At 32.5% G+C, this 22,657-nt stretch overlaps 1 protein-coding gene across 1 annotated transcript; it reads right to left on the bottom strand.

The window, feature by feature from the left end:
- Positions 1–2,562: 2,562 nt before the first annotated feature.
- LOC140433304 (uncharacterized) lies at positions 2,563–21,916 on the bottom strand. The gene is made up of 6 exons (XM_072521335.1): positions 21,634–21,916; positions 16,377–16,478; positions 14,629–14,719; positions 10,984–11,247; positions 10,209–10,271; positions 2,563–2,680 (listed from the first exon to the last, which is right to left on the bottom strand). The coding sequence occupies exons 1-5, from the start codon at positions 21,805–21,807 to the stop codon at positions 10,246–10,248; spliced, it is 657 nt and encodes a 218-aa protein (XP_072377436.1). The 5' UTR covers positions 21,808–21,916; the 3' UTR covers positions 2,563–2,680; positions 10,209–10,245.
- Positions 21,917–22,657: the final 741 nt, after the last annotated feature.

Below are 22,657 nucleotides of genomic sequence, written 5' to 3'. Positions count from 1 at the left end.
TTTTTGTTGAAAGAGGTGAGAGTTTGCTGCTTATTAGGCTTTTAGAATTTTTGCTTGTTCGCTTTACCAGCCTGATCCCTTACAACGGGTCACTTTCAGGAGTTAACACTAATAGTTTCGTTCCACACATTGTACTAGTAGGCTTATGTTCTTGAATTACTAACATTTAGCCAATTTTTAAATTCTTTCTCCCATTCTTTTTAATATTGCTGACTTTATTTTCTGTTTTTTACTTTTGGCTTAATTGATATTCCAGCAACAGAATCTGATATATTCAAATCATCGTCAGAACTAAAATAATACTACATGTTTATAATTGGTATTTTGACGGAAAATCCAGAATATTTTCTGCATAGATTATTTCTAGTACTATTAGATCACTTAAACCCTAACCTACAATAACTAAGATTTAATAAATAGCTTATAAATACTTAAAATAATTTAAACCAACATATAAGAGTTTTTAGGGTAGGTTTTGATAGCTTTAAGTTGGGGAGAAAGAAAACGATATCAGGTATAGTACCTAAACGGTAGTACCAAACAAAAACAGTAGATTATTGCAAAACGGTAGAACTAGCAACATAAAAGATTTGTGTTTTTCGGAATTTATCGGTTGGTCCAAATCAATAGTGAAATGTTCGGTGCACCTGGAGAGAATTTTTTGAATTTTGTTGAATTAAGTGGTACATACTGTTTACACTCAAACCCTCTTCTTTACGATTAACATTAATTGGGTGTTTTTTTGATTTCCATAGCTTTTCTGAACATCCGTGGATAGTAATGTTATATTACCCATCTATGTTTCTTTGAATATTATTCGGTAGTTGTCTCATGTTCAGCCGCGGCTGATTTGCGTAATGACCAACTCGATAATTCCTCTTGCATATAGTCAAACGAGTATTTATATTACTGTCAATATAAACTGAACCACAGGTACAGGGGATGAAGTAAAGTCTTTAAGTTGACAGCGATTGGATCTTTAGTCGACCTTAGACTTTCTTGTATTAACTTGTTTATTTATAGATGGACTTGACGTAACGTTTTGCTTATATTTTCTCGATTCAATATATAATATTCTATTATAATATGCAGCCTTATCTTTTGGTTGACTCTTTTGGACGTATATATCGTTTGATGTCTCGAAATATAACCATTCTTTTCCAACGCTTTTCTAGATGTTTAAATTCTTCTCCAAAATATTCAGATTTACACCTTCCTGTAGTACAATCCGTTAAGGTTTCTATAACACCTCTTTTTTGTTTAGTATGATGATTTTTGTTGTTGTTTAAATGAGGCCCGTACGCTTTGGTTTATGATATAATCCGTGCCCAAGTTCTCCGTTTAATTTTCCTTTTACTAAAATATCTAGAAATGTATTATGTTTTTTTTTGTTGCCTTAATATTTAGCTTATTTATCAAGAAACTATTTTATTGTTAATATTTTATCAGAAATAATTACTATTTAAATGGGAATAAGCCACAATTAAAGGTTAAAGTACGTTTATTGACGTTTCAATTTGACCCGTGAGACCAAATATAGACCACATCATTTACATATCTTCACCATACTGTGAGTTGATTGTCTTGTTTTGCATAATATTGTTTGTTCGTAATCCTCCATGAAGTTATCTGATAATAATGGACATAAGAATGAGTCCATGGCTAATCCAAAGTTTTGTTTGTAAAAATCATTATCTAGTTCAAAATAGGTGTTGTTTGTACAACGTGATAATAGCTCCTTGATAGCTGAAACTCAGTTTGTTTTTTTTGTCAATATATCTATCATCCATCTCTAATTTGACTCTAAATATTTTTTTTAAAAGTTTTCTTCAATGGCACATTGGTGAAAAGGTTAGCGAAATCGAAACTGACTAGCGTATTGTTGGAGTCGTAATCTATTTCTGTAAGTTTTTGCAAGAATTGTTGTAAGCTTTTAATAAATGTTGTGCTGTGCTAAAGGCTGTATTATGTCCAGGAGAAACTTTGGCAGTCTGCTGCAAGGAGAACCCATGCTGCTGCAAATTGGTCTGAGGGGTACATTTTCTTTGTGAATTTTTGGACTCTATAGGTGTGGTGTCCTGCTGTAGTGAGGTGTTACTGTTCTTCTTTGGTAGTCTGTCAGGTATTCCTTAAATTTGTGCAGTGTTTTATATATTTTGTTTTCCAATGATTTGGTTGGATCCTTTTTAAGTTTTGTGTAAGCTCCATTTGTGACAAATTCTTTGATGTTCTCCTGATTTTGACTTTTGTTCATAATTACAGTTGCATTGTCAGCTGGTAATATTGTGGGCTTATCTTTTTTAGAGCTTTCATGGCTTTGAGTTCTTTTTTACTAACATTTATTTTATATTCTTGCAGTACAGTACTCTATATTCTTGCTTTTCGTGTATTGGTAGTTCTTGACAGACTTTTTTAACTGCACTAATTATATCTAGTTTAGGAACTGATAAGTATAATTATGCTGTAACATGTCCATCAGTTCCTAAACGAGACTAAGACGTTCATATTAATCTAAATTAGTAAATTATTTGTTCCGAAAAAACTAAATTATAATACAAAACATGTTTTTAGTTTCTTTATTACAAATGATTCATTTATGAACTTAACACTTTGCGAACACATTTGGTACTCATTTTATTAAAACTTCAACAGCATATATTTACTTCATTATTAATAATACCTAAAATAAAATAAAATTAATAATAAATGACATTTAAACCGATACGTCTACATTAATTATTGTATAATGAATAGTTATCAAGTGGTAAGATAGTAATTTTATTAGTGATTATTAGTCATTAGTTCTGCAATAAGTTTAAATTTTCTTCAATTCTTTTAATATGTAGGGGAACATGGGGGAATGACGTTCACCAGAAAATCTAATTTTATTTAGATAAAACACTGAGCGGCATTTGCTGGAAGTCTGGGGTAATACCGTTCAGTTGCCTTTTTATAAAATATATGATACAATATAATATATATATATATATATATAATAATAATATTGTTATTCTGTACAAAAGTCACAAATATACATTTTTGCTTATTCGCAGCCACTACACTCTTGATAAACCCACCTAGCGCAAATAATTGTGCACCTAAATCATAGCTCACCATGGTACAATGAATACACAAGGTATGATACATAATGTTCCAAAATCGGTTCGCTTTCGCGCATGACGTAGTCAAGAACGCTTATTCCCACAACATTTGAATGTAGTTGTATAGGAAAGACTTTTATTTTAAGTTTTTTGACGTGACAACGTCTTAAATTAGGTTGTGGCTCGGAGTCATTCATGAAAAAGTGTAACGCCCGCTCACGTCTGTTACAGTGAGTCACCGAACGAGAGAGAGGCCCGTCGGACCGGCGAATGCCTTGCGTCTCTCTCCCACTCAAACATGATCGGTCCGCTGCGCGCGCAGCACTAGAGAATTAGGCGCGTTGAATCGGTGCGTGCTTCCGTGCTTGTGTCTCTGTCTTTCTCGAGCGTTCTTGGCGTTCAAGACACATTACAGCAGAAACACTTTCATTTCATATTTCTCCTATCATCGTCCTATCCTCAACAAAATCACTCAAATAGAAATTAGTTAAGTTTAAGTTTACATGTACAATGTTTTAGTAAACAAAATATATTTCTATAGTTAAAATTTGTGCAATTCTTATTTTCATTCAATTCCTTGTTCCTATTGTGCAATTTAATAATATTCATATCAATAAATATTCTACCGAGAAAAAGACGTTGTCACGTAAAATTTTCGCCCGTAAGACCGACTTTACAGGCAACCGATTTTTTTATAAAATTTGGCTAAGTTAATTATAGTAATTATAAAGAAATGATAAAATTATGTTATTATAATATTTAATCATAAATAAAATTTTGAAGTTAATTTAGGTTTATTGATTTTTGGTACAGTTATTTTGTTAACATAGATATCTTTTATAAAACAAGTTTTAATTATCTTTTATTACAAGTAGGTACAGGTTAATTATACTTCAGAGTTCGATATTTCAGATGTTTAAAAATATACAAAAAAGCGGTAATGAAGGTACACAAAATTTGTATGTATATACCTACTGAACTAAACACAAAATCAAAATAAATAATGATAAAGTCAACTTTATTTATATCGAATGAGCTAGCTGGCCATCGAATATGAGTGTAGTGAGGTCACACAATATTGCATATTTTAAATGATATCTTTTGTAATATTCACACATAAAATTATCTTGGTATTGTTTATAATAATGATAACATTATATATTTTAATAATAATAACATGATTTAACAAAGAAAAATATGTTATTTTGGAAGATGCTAAATTGATTTCCTCCGAAACAGTTCTTATTGCAAATTGCATAGCAGGCTGAGGCTAGTTTCTTACTTAACAAATCGATATGAAAGAACCATTTAAGGTTTCATGACTAATAATTAATAAAAATAAAGATTTAGACTTACGTCGTTGACCTAGAAGTAGTAAGAAGCTGCTCAACATACTTTTTGCACTCTCTGTGTTCGGCTCTTTGTACGCGTTTCTTTTGGTTGGTTAAAAGGGTAGCCGATTTTGATTTAGACAAATAAAGACTAGGTACTGCCTCAGGTTTGAGTTTTAGACCCTTTTTAGAAACGTAATTTAAAAATTTCTGTTGTAGATTTCTTTGGTAATCTTCAGTTTTAAAATGTTTAGAACAAATTCTTGCAGTATTACAATTAAAATTATCCTATCTACAACAAGATATAATCCACAGTTTTCTGGTCACACTATCTTTAGGAAAAAATGTATGAAACCTAAAGATTTTATCTTCATTGTCACTATTGCAACAAGCAATTGCACAGCGCACTTTGAAAAAGGTACAAAACCAGATATACAATGGCAAATAAAAACTTTCAGTTAAAAAAAAATACTATACAGTATAAATAAACAGTAACTAAACACCACAAGTACACACAAGTCTCAGACACAGGCGCGCCTTACTGGTAATTTTTTACGCGCTCGTCTGGGATACGGCCGCCGGTTAAATTTTACCCATCAAATTTTTTAAGCCCTTGCGAAGTGGATATTTGTATAAAGACACATATGTAGAACTTTTGTTTTTATACCAGCTTTCTGTCTTGCCGGTGTAAAGTCGTCTGAAGTCGATATTTATTGTGTTTTGCGTTTAAACTAATTTGTGTCTTATTTTCATATAGGTAAGTAAATTTTGCATATAATAATCGGAACGTTATAGTAATGTGTAATTATATTTTTTATTTTACTAAATTTCATTATAACTCATCTAAAATACCATATTGAATTGTATAACAGATTTTTCTTTATTGTAATCTATTTTGTTTTTATTTCAGTAAACCTGCTTGGAAGTGAGTAACAGTGAATCAGAATAAGCAAATCTACTGCTATTTACCTATTCACAGTATTTCTTCTGCAGAAAATTTTTAAATTTCAACGGATTTGCATACAAAAGAGTGCTTATATTATTAGTATATGTATGAAAACAAAAATAAATATTTCGCCTGAATCCCTAGGAAAAGTAAAGGTTTTACGCTACTGAAAATATATTTTTTATTCAATTACAACTAAAACAAAACATTTAAAAAAAAATAGATCATTTTTTGACCATAATTTTAAAATTAATGTGTACGTTAAGCTGTAATAATGGGTTCGAGGTGGTTCGAGCGGTCTTGACTACGTCACACTCCTGTGCCAGCTGTCAAATCTCATGCTCAATATCATACCTATGATAGCTCACCATCTTTACCAAAGTCATTGCAGATTATGCAGTATTCATTTGGAGCTGCGTCGTCAAGTTCGTCATCATCGCAAAGTTCATTTTCATCTACACTTTTTTCAAAAGATGAAGACGCTTCCTTACATATTCTGCGTTTAGCTGTCATCTTTTTTGTGTTACATTTCATATATCTTTTCGATTTCTTTATTGGTGCAGCTTGTTTCGAAATTTTACTTGCACGACTGTTCTCTTTTTGTTCAAATATTTCCTTAGAGGGTGTTGAAGTCAGAAATAGACATCTCCAAATTTTGTTTCCGTCTTAAATTTTTTTTTGGTTTGATGGTCCGGGTATTGGCATTAATTCTGTAAATGATATGTTTGGTTTTGGAGATACATTTGTTTGGATTGTTGTCTGTAAACCGATGTTTGAACTTTGAGATCTTTCATTTCTTTTGACACGTTTGGATTAACAGGACATATACCAGTCACCTCGAATCCTTTAACTGCCTTCTCTACTGTGGCGATGTGAGCTTTAGCATTGTTAAATAATGATGCTAGGTCATATGGTGTAATTTGCTGATACTGCATTGATTTTATAAAGATATCCATTTCTTTAGTTAATGCTATTTTTAATGGGCCAAAAACTGTTACGTCCAGTGGCTGCATCTTGTAGGACGTATGTGGTGGTAATAAAAGCATGTGTATTCCATTCTTTTTGCAGAATGAATAACTATTAAGGGAAGTATGGCTGCTATGGGTGGTTGTCCAGAATAAGAAGGACCAGCTCTTCAATGGACGCATGACTCGTTTGTAGTATTGGACTCATTCCATAAATAAATATTCAGTCATCCAACCTGACTTACTGCATCGATAAATAGACCCAGGGAGGCCTCCTCGTTTTAATAATGGTGTCATACGCTGTCTGGGGTATATAAACATTGGTGGAATAAAGAGTCCAGCGGCACCATTTGGCCAGCACACAGTGTGGTTTTTATCTCGCTCCCAACTACTCACAACACCGACTTGTTTTTGTCCTTTTTGTGCCAGAATATGGCAAGAATTTTGGACCGTAGAAATCCCTGTTTCATCGTTAAATATCCTCGCGGGATTAAATTTATACCGCTCCAGTAGGACTTCGAGATTGGAGAAAAATCGTTGAACTTCATACCTATTAAATGCTGTCGATTGTCGGTTCTGGTTTCATTAGACTTAAACTAGATTTTCTTCTAAGGAAACCATACATCCAGTCTACACCAGCGAGGTTACCGTATTAAATCTACGCTTAGTTTTATTTTTTTTCAGCGTATTCATATAGTAGTATATAGTAGCATATAGTATATTCATGTAGTAGCCTTAGTTCAATTTGGGATATCCCATAAAATAGTTTTGACAAAAGTAAAACTTGGTTTGCAATTTCCGTTTCTTTATGTTTTGTAAATGTTTCAGAACGTCCTAATCTAGCGGAAGTGCATACGCCAGTTCGTATTCTATTTCTGATTGAACTATAAGTAACACCTAAAGAACACATATTTCTTGCTAGCACTTTGAATACTTGTCCCATTTTGAATATACTGCAAAGCATTTTCAACACACAAATAACGATATTCAATTTTAGGATAACTACGCTCACTATGGGGTAATCCCGCTCGTAGTGAGTGGCATTACTCCACTTTATTAACTAATGATCAATAGACTAGAAAATCATAACAGTATGTCTGTTCTCTAAACTGAATATATTTAGGAAATCTACATTACTATTTATTGTCAAAATACCTACGTCAAAATTACATTAATAAATGTAAAAACACGGTACTTACCATTAAATACAACTTAGAACAATTTTACATCAAATATCTGCTGAATTTATTCTTAATTACACTGATCTTAGTATACAGCGGAATAAAACGAACTGAGCACAGCATTGTTAATGATAACGGAACACATAAGCCAGCGTTGCCAAATCGCGTCCGTATTATGATTTTTGTGGTAAATCGGTCTGAGCGGCATTACCCACGTGAGCGTCATTCCCCATGTTCCCTTACTCCATTTTTACTGTTATTCTCACAGAATCAAACTTAAGGGCCATAAATGCATACACTAAATTCAGCTGTACTCCATAAAATACCCATTTCATATTTCATTTGAATTATCCTACCATTTGTTTTTAATTGTTTTTGCTAAGTATATCTACCAGCTTCCTACGCTTATCCGTTATGGCTTTATTCTAATATAGTAAGACTTGATTTTACTAACACGCAAATGTGTTACTCTGGAAAACCGCTTCACTGATCGATAGCATGTGTAAAACTTTATGTTTGTATTATTTTTATCTTGTAATTTTCGGATGATATTTTGTCCTATTCTATTTAAATTCTTATTTTAGACTGTGTGTCAAATAGAATAGTTTCCAGCTATTATGGCGACTGTTCGGATAATCCAGGATCTGATGATTTCTGCTGAGAATTCTTTTTATATGTATGGATTTGCTTGAAATTTTAACAGTAGGTAAAAAAAAGCTCAAAGATCAAAATCTACCCTATGCTAAATGTGCTTTTTCTCTGAGGGTTGGTACCACCCCAACTCGAGTGTGGAAAAATTGTATCAAAAAAACCATGGTAGTCGCTAAAATAGTAAGCTATAAGACAAAAATGTTGTTTTTTTGAAAATTCAATATGTTTTGAGTTATTCGTGACTAAAAGTTCACAAATTTCAAGTCAAAAAAGCATGTTTTAAACGGTTTTTCGCGAATAACTCCAAAAATTTAGATTTTATCGGGAAATCTGTTTTACGGTAAATTTTTCATGCAAAACTTTTTTATCTTAAAAGATCTTAAAAAATCTTTAAAATGACCACTAGTAAAAGTGATTTGTATGAAAATTAAGGTAAGTTATAACTAAAATAAAGTCCACTTATATTTTTTGTGACACCGAAAGTAACAAACTCACTCAATTCAAAACTACTCTGGTTGAAACTATTCTTTTTTTAGATAATCATGTTTATTTACAATCTTTAGCATTACAGATTATCAAGTAATGTGTTACTGGTTTTGGGCGTGAAGAAGAGACATCCAATGATGTCTTGGAGCCATGTTCTATCTAATCTTCTTGTGGCTGGACCATTGTTGAATAATTCCCTTACTAGCTCATTTTTTAGATGAATGGTATGTTCATTTTGTCACTCCGTGGCTCGATGAATTTCTTGTCTGATAAAAGGACTCTTTGAAATGTCTGATTACTTATGAACTACATGGAACACAGCCGGTGATCACCCACAGAGCGGCAGCAGACACATTCTTGTAGGCACATGTTACCCGCAGCAGACTAGTTTTGTCGACGCGTACCATGAGCCTCTTGTAAGTGAATATTTCTACCGCCTCACTCCAGACTGGGACCGCGTAGAGGACGACAGACTGCACAACACCGTTAAGAGTACTTCTCCTTTTCGATTTGGGTCCACCGACATTGGGCATTATCCTCCCCAGCGCAGTCATTCTCTGAATAGCTCTGTAGGTCACTCCCCTCAAATGTTCCCTCCAACTCCCACCCTGGTTGAGAGTAACTCCCAGATACTTGACGTACTTTTTGGGCATCACTCTCGCTCCCGCGCACTTAAATATTACTGTCTCTCTTTCTGTACCCTCTGAATACTACAGCCTATGTATTATCCTCCGCGAAATAAAGATCATGCTCGCTCATCCAATCCTCAACGAGGACTCACGCCTGCGTAATCCAAAGCAAGAGTTCCTCCCTGTCCCGTGCCGCCACCAGCATAGCAAGGTCGTCCGCGAATGCGAAGGGAGTAACACCCTCCCCATATTCGCAGTTTAAGACCCTGTCATATGCCAGGTTCCACAGCGTCGGACCCAGAACGGAGCCCCGCGAGACCGCAGCCGTTACATACACCATTCTCCACTGTGAGCCCACTGCAGTGTATTAAAAGCATTTTGGACGTTAAACAAAATCAGGATGACCCATAGATGATCAGCCCCAATTCCTCATGCCGCTCGAAGCACATCGGTTACCGCATCCTCGGTACTTTTATCCTGGCAGAAACCATATTGTCTCGGGGACAGACATCCATTAATCTCAATTACCTACTCGATACATGCACGTACAGTGCACAGATTCTAAACATGCCGGTGGGAGATGGCTTCTATGCGTTGTATTATAGTTGGTGTATGAGAGAAAAAGTTTTCGAAATAATGAAATAACAAATTTTATATTATTATTTGTTATTTCATTATTTTGAAAACTTTCTCTCATACATCGACTATAATACAGCGCATAGAAGCCATCTCCCACCGGCACATTTAGAATCTGTGCACTGTAGTATTTCTACTGTTTTTACCGTCATATCCTGAACTAGGAGTCTATTGGAAATTTACTTTCTTGTAAAACTATATGAAATAATTTTTGATGTATTTCATTTGTTTTAATTGATGAGAAATGTAAAAAAATTATCGATTAGACGATTATTTACTTACTTTGTGTACTCACAAGTGGTAGATACCAATCATGTGTTTATTTCACGTCTCTTGTATCAATAGCTAAAAATAAAAAATATATTTAATTAGTGTCAAACTCTTAATCCTATATTTACAATTAATACAGAAATTATCAGTGTTGATAACACTGCTGGATTAGTATCAGATACGCTAAATATTAGGAAATACACCGAAAAAGAAAAGCAAATTTTCAAATCTGCATAAGAATGCTAGATGTCGTAAATTTTAAATTTAAAATTAATTAAAAGAATTTACTCAGAGATATATGTATATGCATGTACTACTGTAGACAAAGTTTAAAATGTCGTTAAACTAGATCTAGGGTATGTAAGTACTAATCAGCAGAACCACTCTCTAAATATTTTTAATAGAAACAGTAGGAATATTGTAATACATTGAAGACATTATTTAACATGTATTCGGTTACTTCTTTAATATGATGAACTGACCGAATTAAAGTTGATATGAGGCCAAATATAAAGTTGCTAAAAACAACACTTCAAGATTGAATAATTCCAATCTCAATCATTACTTGCCAGTATAGTACTTGAGTATTTATTTTAAAATTTATTTTCCAAAACATGTACCTTATAATTATACTAATTTTCTAATGACATTTTGTATACAAAAATTAAGTATACGAAAGCCAATAACTACCTGATTATAAAACATATAACAGTGTTTTGTATTACTAAACTGTACGTAGACTGGTAATAGATAAAAAATTAGAAGGGAAAATATAGCTAAATATTACCTCTGACGGTTTGCCTAACGTTCGGCAGAGTAGATAGGAGACTCTGTAAATCAAAAACTAATTTTCTTCTCGTTTCTTGGAATTCCTTAAGATCTCTTCTGACGACACCCGTTTCAATATATTCCATTTGTTCCATCAAACGTATCTTTTTGTTTATAGGTAACACATAAAGTCTTCCTCTTTCTCTATCGGTCTCTTTTATAAGCGATATAATTTCAGCTTCCTTTTCGGTGGTCAATTCCAACATATTGTCACATTCTGGATCTGTAATATGTATGTAGATTTAAATTTCGAATGACAGACATACTAAATAATAAAGTTTAAAAGAATGTACAATACGCTGCCTCAGTACTTAACTAGAACATTTTAAAATCATCAATTTTGAGAAAAATTAATTTGAAGCTTTTAGTTCCAGTTTTTTCTTTGTTATTTTTTTAATACAAAATATAAAAAGCTATTTTATGACTGTATATTACAAAAATCACTCAAGTTCATGCACTTCAGTATTTATTTTTCATGTCTCTACCTTTGATTTAATAAAAGAGTGACAATTACAAACTTCTCTTGGACACCCTATATAGAGGGTGTCTAGCTAAAAGGCATTATGTAGAGCAAAAAGTCTTATAACATTTTTTCTAAATTTAACCTTTCGACCAAAAAAACGAAAATACATTTTGGTATGCAAAAAGAAATCTGTCAACGACGAAAATCGTCAGAAAAACGTAGACAGTCATACCCTTAATAAACTGATATTTTGGAACAATCGTATTTAGTGTCACCGCTCAAATGTTTTCGATTCATGAGTACCATGATATATTCATTATGTATGGGGAACCGCAGTGTAAGAGGTAATTTAGCTGTCCATTAAATTTAGAAGTTAGCAACTTCTAATGTTCGAACGTTTGTTAAAGTTGCTTAAAGATTATTAGAAACAGATTCTGTTGCGCCGAAAAAAAAATAGCGGAAGAACAAGAAGTATTCGTCGATTAAATGTAGAAGACGACATTTTCGATTCTGTGGAGAATAATCCAAATGTATGTACACGAACGGTGGCAAAAATGGTTGGAATGTCGAAAAACGTTGTTCATAGGACAATTCTGGAACAACTTTTATATCCATGCCACTATACGAGTGTACAAGATTTACACCAAGGTAATTTTCCTGGAAGATTAACATTTTGTAGGTGGTTTCAAGATAAACTCGTGAGAGAACCTGAATTTCCATCTAAAGTGTTGTGTGCGGTGTAGCATGTTTCACGACCAGCGGTGTGTATAATTTTTATAATTGCCGCATATGGGATGACGAGAACCCTTATTTAATACGTAGGACAAATTTTCAACGAAAATTTGGCATAATTTCTTGCAAAATGTTTCACCGGTACCTACTTCTTAAAGACGTGCCTTTGCAAATACGTCGTAAAATGTGGTTTCTTCACGAAGGAGACCCAGCACATTTTATCAGAGCTGTTTAAGTGTGGTTAATACCACTTACTCGTCGTTAGATTGGTAGGAAGGGACCCATTCTGTGACCACTATGAAGTCTCGGACGCAATGTACTGGAGTTTTATTTTTGGGGACTTTTGAAATCGTTAGTTTATGATAACCGAGATCAAATCGAAACAGAAGCTGAATTACAGGAACGAATTTTTGATGCTGTAGAAACTATCCAACATAATTTAGTTTTAACTATGGAATTACTAACAATTGGATCCGTCGTATGTGTGCGTATGCGCATGTGTTCGCGCAGGTGAAGGTGACTTTGAATGTTTATTATAATAATTATTGTCAAGTAAGTACAAGTACCTAGTATACAAGAATAATTATAGAGGCATATCGGTAACCAGCACCCTGAGCAGACTGTATGGACGAATTTTGAGAAATAAGATCGAGGAAGAATATAAGCACAATGAAGAGGAAGAACAAAGCGGGTTCTGTGCAGGAAGATCGTGCACCGATAACGTATTTTGTCTTAAACAAATAATAGAAAAAAGATCGGCTAAGAATCTAGAAACTCATATTACTTTTGTAGACCTGCAAAAAGCATATAACAACATCCCCTTAACAAAATTGTGGACAACGTTGAAAAGATCTAACATCAACCACACATTGATAAATGCTGTACAAGAACTATATAGAGACTCAAAGGCACAGATAAAAACAGAAAAATATCTAACGGAAGAATATCTGGTTACAAAAGGCTTGCAACAGGGATGCTGTATCTCACCAACCTTATTCAAGATATATGTTGCAGCAGCATTGGAAAGATGGAAAAGAAAGGTGCATAGGATGGGTATAGAGCTTAGCAATGAATGTATATATACACTCCAGTTTGCTGATGACCAGGTAGTACTAGCGACCGACAGGGAAGACATGCAGAACATGCTTAGAAAACTGATAGAAGAATATAACGACTGGGGAATGAATGTCAATACAACAAAAACCAAATATCTTTGTATTGGAAACGAGTCAGATAACATAGACCTCGAAAACGGACAACATATTTCCTGCTGTCAGAGCTAGGACTACTTGGGTGTTGCCTTTGACAATACAGGAACAACTGATACACGAGAAATAGAAAAACGAATCACTCAAGCAGAGAAAGTCTTAGGATGTCTCAATGGTATACTGTGGAGTAAAGAGATAACGAAAGGAAGAAAATTTAATATATATGAGACCATGATTAAAACTACTCTTCTTTATGGCGCTGAAACATGGAGAATTAGTGAAAAGAACAAAAAGCGAATAAAAGCAGTAGAGATGGATGCAATGAGAAGATCTTTAGGTATTTCCAGACGAGACCGAATCAGAAATGATGTAATAAAACAACGTATGGGAATAGAAGGAAATATAACTCAAGATATAGAGAAGAAACAATTAAGGTAGTATGGACATGTTCAACGGATGCCAGCAACAAGACTCCCCAAAAAAGTAGTAGAATGGCAACCGATAGGTCGACGGAAAAGAGGAAGACCCAGATTAGAATGGCAACACGGCGTAAACAAGTCCATGAGAGAAAGAAATTTAACAACAAACGACTGCGAAGATAGGAAGAGATGGTGTTTAGGTATCGGACAACGTCAAAAGACGTTCTAAACCGATGTATATATATATATATATATATATATATATATATATATATATATAAGTACAAGTACCTAATTTAATTTTAGTTCATAACTAAACAAATAACTTATAATAAAATTATAGTTTGAACATGGTGTAAAAAATAAATTAGAATTATTAAACGTTGTATCTAATTTCGACTGTAAGCTATGTAATTCATTTAGCTGAAATTCATATGAAATTTTGATTAATAATTATACTCTTAAAAAAGTTATATTGACTAATACTTAGTACGATCCGTGTAACTAGCGCCCTCTATGAGAATCAGATATAAAAACAAATTCATGGGATGTATCAGCTTCCAAAACATATTCGTATAAAATTTCATTACAATGTTGCCAGTAGTTTCGGCAAAAAAAAATGCGTAAAATTTTTTTTCTTTAACTCCCTGTATCTTGAAAACAGATGGCGTTACAAAAATTTTTTACTAAGCAAACCCCAATTATTTTTCAGTTTTTTACCTACCCTAGAGACGGGGTTACATTTTTTTGAAACACCCTGTTTATTAGCTGTATTTACTTACCTTCTTGTTCTAATGGGCCATTCTGAGGCTGAAATTGTTCTTGGCGTGGTTGCGTTGGTGCCCGTTGAGGTGGAACATTTTCATAATTTACCTGTAAGATATATCTTTTAATTAATTATTTTTCTGATTTATACGTAATCATAATACAGTATACTCCCTCTATAACGAACACGGTTATTACGAGGTTCCGCTTATAACGAGATACATTAGATGTCCCGTGAAATTTCTATTGAACTATAACTGTCTATAGCGAGGCAAATTTGGTTATAACGAGAGAAAATAAGATCCAAAAACGTGTTTTTTACGTTTTTAGTCCGGTCGTGGCCATAAATAAATACCTTTTCAAACAGCCTCTCAATAAAATTAACTGCAGCCCGCAATAAACTTCTTTACAATGAATAAATACAACTGTTTCACAGCTTTAGAAAATATATGATAGAATGATACTGGACCATTTAAAACAGTTAAAAATAACAGAATTCTTAAAATTGCAGAAGCAATAGTTTATGCTATCCTTGAAAATACGATTTATACATTATGTAGTTGGAAAAAAATATAAGTACAGCTTTTTTGTTTTAACGTATATCATTGATAATAAAAGTAAACAACTCTTTTATATTTTAATATATTTCATTGACAATAAAAGTAAATAACTTTTTTTCAAAAACGCCATTCAAACAATATTTATTAGCATCTTATATTGCTCCGAATGGCTTCACTATAGGAAGTTAATGGTTTAGAAAACTACAGATTCATATGTATGCACAGTATTATGATTGTCTGATATAACGAGATCGGCTTATAACGAGGTAATTAGTCTGTCATTTCAGTTCTCGTTATAGAGGGAGTCTACTGTATTACGAAAGTTCACTTCCGATGACAGAGAGAGGGAACAAGTACTTAATGCTCGCAATATATTAATTTTCAAAATGGCCTGATACAGTAGTAGAAGCATTCATAAGATACGTCGTATCAAGACATGGAGTTCCTTTTGAGTTACATTCTGATCAAGGACGAAATTTTGAATCAGAAATATAGCAAGAATTAATGAAAGTCTTGAATATTAAGAAAACTCGCACTACGTCTCTCCATCCTCAATCAGACGGAATGATCGAAAGACGTAATAGAACTGTTTGCCAAAACCCTTCAATGTTCTTCCCAAGCAATTTTACATGTGATGCCGTTCATCACATGTAGAATGCAAATTATAGATTCCATTGCCGACTAATTCATCAATCTCTCTGCTTTGTAAGTTTTAGAAAGCACAGTGGTAAAGATTTGAATTTAGTTTCGCCATGTAGGAAATCTTAGGATTCCTAGTGTTGTTATTAGATGGCGTTGTAACGTCTATACATAATTATTTTTATAATTGTTGTATTATGACGGGAGAGATTTGGTTTCCATTCAGAGCAACTGCGTATGTAACTCTGATGACACCTAAAGAGGTTGAAATAAAATCTGATACCCTCTTTCTGTTGTATAAAATATATGCTTTTGGCATACAGATGCATATTAAAATGCTCTTCTAGTACAATATCGATGTAGCATTCAAGATTTATTCCATTCCAAACCATTATAGACCCATCATCAAATCTTTCGATTTCTAGCAGCACCGAAGTGCCATTCATCAGAATATCTCTTAAACACTTACTGAGTCGACCGTCAGAATATATAAAACGAAATCTTGATGTGTCGGTGTATATTAACATAAAACTTAGAACTATTTATTACTTAACGTCAAAACTTACCTGAGGTTCTTGCTCAAAAGAGGGTATAAAATTTTCCTGCTCCCTTGATCCTGCAGGACATGGTCTAAACTGTTGTTGGTCGTTATATTGTTCGTTATATTGCTAAAAATACAAATTTTACCAAAACAATAATATAAAAATTGCAATTATAAATATATATATATATATATATATATATATATATATATATAAATATATATATATATATATATATATATATATATATATATATATATCAAATATATTTATCAAATATATTTATCAAAATTGTCAAAGAATATTTATTTTAAAGCAATTGAATCACCAATAGATAAAAACAAGAAACCCATAAATTCTTAACTATTAAAATTAAAATAATTTGTTTTAAACTCTATAGCATACAAAATTTCAGTGTACAAGGAATGATGTTTAAATTATTTTTATTTATTTATGTTTTTTTAGTAGTCGGTGTTACTAAACCTAGGCATTATACAAACTCTAATTCGCGTGGGAATTCTCCTAAACACATTGTCAATTTTGTTGTGGTAGGCTGTTCTTTCTTCCAGAGTAGCTCGTACTAGCTTTACGGTGTTTTGTGAATTATCTCGGCAAGGTCTAATTCATTTTTTAAGCATATCCCAAAAATGCACTATATGGTTAAAGTTGGGCGAGAAAGCAGGCCACTACAGAATATTGATATCTTCTGCTTGAAGCAAGTCTGTAGTGACTCTGCTGGTATGTGGGTGTGCGTTATCATGCATGAAAATTAAATTTTTTCCCAGTGCACTTTTTCAGAGTCTAACTACAGGTTTAAAATTCAAATCAACCTACCTGCCAGCTATTAAAGTTGGTTGAATGGAAATTAAAGGAGTTTGTTCACCGACCATATTACTTCCCCAGAACAGAACACTCCCTCCTTTATGCCTGTGAACAGATCTGGCTGTTTCCGTTCTTGCTTGTCTTTCTCGCCCTTAAAGTACATGAATTCATCGGTCATATAATTTTACACAAATCCTGGTTTCATCGGAAAATAACACCCTTTGCCAATGTTCCAGTTTTGGTATTGTCACAAATTCACGTATATAAGTCACAAATTTAGGCGATCAATTTTGTGTTGCCTGGTTAACTCGGGAACCCGTAACTGTCTACTGCTGTATAGTCCTTGGGCACAAAGTCTTCCCCTTATTGTTTTAACTGAAACACTTATACCTGTACCTTCCAAAAGCTACTTTTAGAGTTACTGGTGAGAAATTGTTGGGTATCTTCTAGCTACTACAATAAAACGATCGTGGCAAGCCGTTGTTACTTTTTGGCGACTTTATTTTGGCCTATTCTTGAGCGTAGCTAACTCCTGATACCTAGCATAGGTTTTTGACACAACGCCCTGTGTTACGCCTACCACTGCAACTATGTCCCTCTGAGACATTCCTTGTTCCACAAGACCAATAATCTTTCTCCTTTGAATATCCGTTAACTTCACATAAGGCATATTTTCGTTTTTAAAAGTGAAAGTTAGTTTATTTATTTTTGTACAATTTACAAATAAAATAAATAATGTATACCGTGCTGGACTGTCTTATCTGATTTTTTTTATTGTTTTGTTCATTTTCAATACAAACCTTTATTCTTCGCAATAATAACAAGTTTTTTCAAAAGAAGTAAATAGGGGTTTAAAATACAACATGATGATTCCATATAAGTTTGGTTGTATATATATATTTATATATATACATAAGAAACAACGACTGTCAAAATCAATAAGCACAATAAGCATTGAAAAACAAAAAAAATTTTATTCAATAAATGCAAGGGCGATAAGCACCGCTGTCAAAACTATAGAGGAATCTCCTTGCTCTGTTGTGGATCAAAAATATTTATCAGTATACTTAACCATAGACTACAACCTCTCGCCGGAGATTCAGGCAGGATTTAGGCAAGGAAGATCAACCATCGGCCAACTATTCACGGTTAGGCAGGTCTTAAGCACAGCCTGGGAATATGACATATATTTCTATAATATTTTCGTTGACTTTAAACAGTCATATGACTCAACAAACAGTGCACACCTATTCAAAACATTAAGTGCGTTTTAAATACCGTTAAAATTAATTAGGTTCGTCTGAATGACGATGACGAACACAGTAGCTCAGATACAGATACAACATGAGATGAAAAACCCATTTCAAATGACACAAGGATTAAAACAGAGTGATGGGTTGGCACCAACATTGTTAAATTTAACACAGGAGTACGTAGTTAGAAAAATATCAGAAGGTAGAAACGACACATTTATCAATAAATCACTCCCAGTGACAGCATATGCAGATGACAAATATGAGCAGAACCACCATGCAACAGGCGAGAATACTTATACGGAATTTAAATTGCATGCTAAATAAATGGGTCTGTTGATAAATATTAAAAAGACTAAAATCCTAGCACAAAGTCGATCAGAGATAGCAAAAGAACCATACCATACAGTTGACTGTATGGAACTTAGAAAAAGTAGATAGCTTTATTTATTTAGGAGTCAACATCACAAAGGATAACATTGACGATGTAAAGCTTAGCAGAAGAATCATCTCGGCCAATACGGCATATTATGCTATAAACCAGATATTTAAATCACGAGACGTACATCAAAGAACTAAAATACGAATCTACAAGACCATAATCCGAGTGATTAGAGGTATTAATGTAAAACTTGGGTCAACTCAAAAACCTGTAAACCGCAAGGACATCTTTGAAAGAATGGTACTGAGATAAATTCTATGCTCTTTAAATGAGAACAACAGGTGGCGACTCAAATACAATTAGGAAATATATAATATATATATATATATATATATATATATATATATATATATATATATATATATATATTTATATATATATACACACACACTCAAAAATGTTTTGCATAATGTAATATTTTCAAAATTATCCACCTAATCTGGTAAAATATATTTTTTTTTAACAAAATACTTTATTATATATATATATATATATATATATATATATATATATATATGTATATATATATATACATATATATATATATATATATATATATATATATATATATATATATATATGTATATATATATATACATATATATATATATATATATATATATATATATATATATATATATATATATAATTGTATGTTTTGAAAGAAACAATAAACAAAATTTAAAGGATTAACAATTTGTTATCATTACTTATAATATGTATTATAAATACATTTTTTTAAATTTGTATAGATATAGGAACTAATACTTAATATACCCTAATATAGGTGTATTAATGTAGTTCTGGTAATGGGAATTAAAGGAGTTTTATTATTTAGCATGATGCCGCCCCAAAACATTATGGAGCCACCTTGATATGGGACTCTTTGGACAGCTTGGTTAAGTCTATCCTGTCGATTTGGATTCCTCCAAATCCTAATTTGGCGATTACCCGACAAAAGTCTAATTTTGGTTTCATCAGAAAATATCACGTTTCCCCATCTGTTGTCATGCCATTGTAAATGTTCATGGCCCATTCCAGTCGAGTCCTTTTATGCTCTAACAAGCTTTGATACAAACAATGGTCTTCTTGTAAATAAATTCGCCGAATGTAACCTGTTTTTAATAGTCTGATCGCAAATTACAATATTATGAGCTTGCTGGAGCTCTCTTCTAATAGCTGGAGCAGTCATAGTGGGTTTTCTCTGGGCAGTTAACGTTAAAAAGCGTTCTTGGACATTGGTAGTAATTCTGGGTCTTCCGCTTTTTGGACGATCGCTAACAGAATTCGTCTCTCGATATTTTTTCACAATCCGAGACACATCACTCTAATTAACTCCAACCCGGACAGCAACGTCGACTTGTGTGTGGCCTTCCTCAATCAAAGTATCGATTCTAGCTCTGTTAAACTCAGATATTACTTGTCTATTCATATTGTTCACTACAAAGTGAATAAAACGCAAACCAATTTTTACAAATATCGGTTTTCAACAACTGATGAACACAATATGAATACTGAGAATCTTTGCGATGATTAAGAAACAAAAAACAAGCAATAAAATACATTATTTTAGTAGACAAAAAGAAAACAGTGCAAAAAATTTCAAGTGAGAAACGTTCAGTGGCGTTACAGATAGAAAACAGGCTCCCAAAAAGCTGTTGAATATAAGATTGCAGGGAAAGAGAATGCTGGGAGATCAAAAAAGCGATGGGTGGATGATATGGATGAATAATATTTATAGAATGGAGCATAGTATTTGGAAAATAAGCATAAATGGTTAATTTTGTATATTTTTCATCTTGCGGTTATTGTTGCAAACGTTAACTCTTCCCAAAATTCGTCTTTGCTTTGAGTGTCATCATCTTCGATTGTTTAGTATACTACTTTAATAATTTTATTACGGCTATACTCGTTATTATTCATTTCTTTTAGTAATATTCCCTCTGACCATGCTTTCCGTAGTTCATAGAATATAGTTCACGTGTATTTTTATTTCTTGTTATAGTTTATGGTTCCGCCTAACTATACTAACCGAGAAAATGTTGGTTCGAGACAAGTGGTGTGGTAGTCCCTTAATATCGATACGTTATTAAAAAGAGTTTAGAGTTTCACCTATTTGTGATACCGCCTGGCAAAAAATTGGAAATATTCTAAAGAAATCTATACCAGAATGGAGAAAGTCAAAAGTATGTTTTATACAATAAAAACTAGTCTATGCAATCTACTTCTCAAATTATTATATGTCAGAATTCGAGTACGTATTTTTTATGTATTTTTAACTTTGCTATATGGAGTGGAGATACGTGGACTTACCAGAAGCAAGGAGTAAAAAGATAACTGCCCTCGAAATGTCTTGTTATTGGAAAATAATTCATATCTGATAGATGCACTTAGTTATCAAAAGTTTCCTGTAGAATAAATTAATCAGAAAAATCAGAAAAAATATCAAAAAATTAAGAAAAGGGCATATTGGCTGACAAACCAACATTGAAAATGTTCAAAACCCCATTAAATAAACAGAACAAATCAGAATAATCGCCAACATCTAATGAAAAGGAGAATATTATAGATTGAAAAGAAAATTAGATGGTCGCTGTCTTAGTAATAAAGCATACAGAACAGAAAATAAAAAAAAAAGCTCCGACTGACTTTAAAATAGAAGTATAGGACATTAGCAGAAGATACAACATTTTTCGATAGCAAAAAATATGGAAAACGGAGCAATTCACCTAATATAAAAATGAAAGAAGTAGAAGATACTCACATCACCTTCATGACCTTGACCCGCAGCATTTCTTGCTATGATAACTTCGTTATGTTGAAGATCTTCAGGAATTTGAATTAGGGTAGATTGATTAGGGTCTATTGTTCCACTTGGAATTATAATTTTTGTCCATTTTGCTTCATCTTTTTGCCATACAAAATTTTTGCTAGCCATGACTTATAACTTTTAGTAAACTAGAAATTTTAAGCTATTTGAAATTGATTTCACAAAAATTTTGTACTACCTCCCGAAAATTTTATATTATATCTGACAATGTCAAAATTAAGTCATTTAAGTAATAGAGTGTAGTGATATATGTATCAAGATATTTTCATAGCGAAATACAGAACATACACTAACCTTAAAGATTTTATTTATTTAAATTAACGTTATTAATTAATTATTAAAAACTTTAATATAAGGATAAATACAGGATTAAATAGATATATAAATCATTTTAAAAGTAATTACTTTAGTCTAATGGTAATCTCTATTTTTCATATGATAGTAAAATAATACAATTTTGCGCAAATAATATTATTTCTAATGTCTAATATAACTATAACTTTTCTAGTATAGTGTAATGTTTTTATTAATATAATTTATTGTTTTTATTTATTATTAAAGGTTCTATTTATAACACTTACAAATTTATTAAAGTCTTTATTACTAATTTATCTTACACTAACAATAATATAATTTATCTACATTTATTATAATACGTGCGTTACATTTTAAAACGCGACGCGATGTTCAAAAACTAACTGTCTTCTTTACAACAAAATTCCTCTTTAAATATAAAATCCCGTTATTCGAGAATTGCCGCGATTTTCCATCGAAGAGCGCAGAAGGTCGCTCAGACTGGTTTTATTCGGCCTGCTTCTGAAAATTTCAAGTCGCGGGTGACTCATCAGAATTTAGGTATACAGGTATTTCAACTGAGCGCCGAAATATCTAGAATAGAAAAGATATTAGTAATAAATATGTTTACAGTTTTGAGTCATATGATTATATATAATACTTT

The sequence above is a fragment of the Diabrotica undecimpunctata genome, chromosome 2, assembly GCF_040954645.1.
Source record: "Diabrotica undecimpunctata isolate CICGRU chromosome 2, icDiaUnde3, whole genome shotgun sequence".
Classification (NCBI taxonomy): Eukaryota; Metazoa; Arthropoda; class Insecta; order Coleoptera; family Chrysomelidae; genus Diabrotica; species Diabrotica undecimpunctata.
Note: the sequence above shows the minus strand (reverse complement) of the source record. Positions and strands in the feature narration are given on the sequence as shown.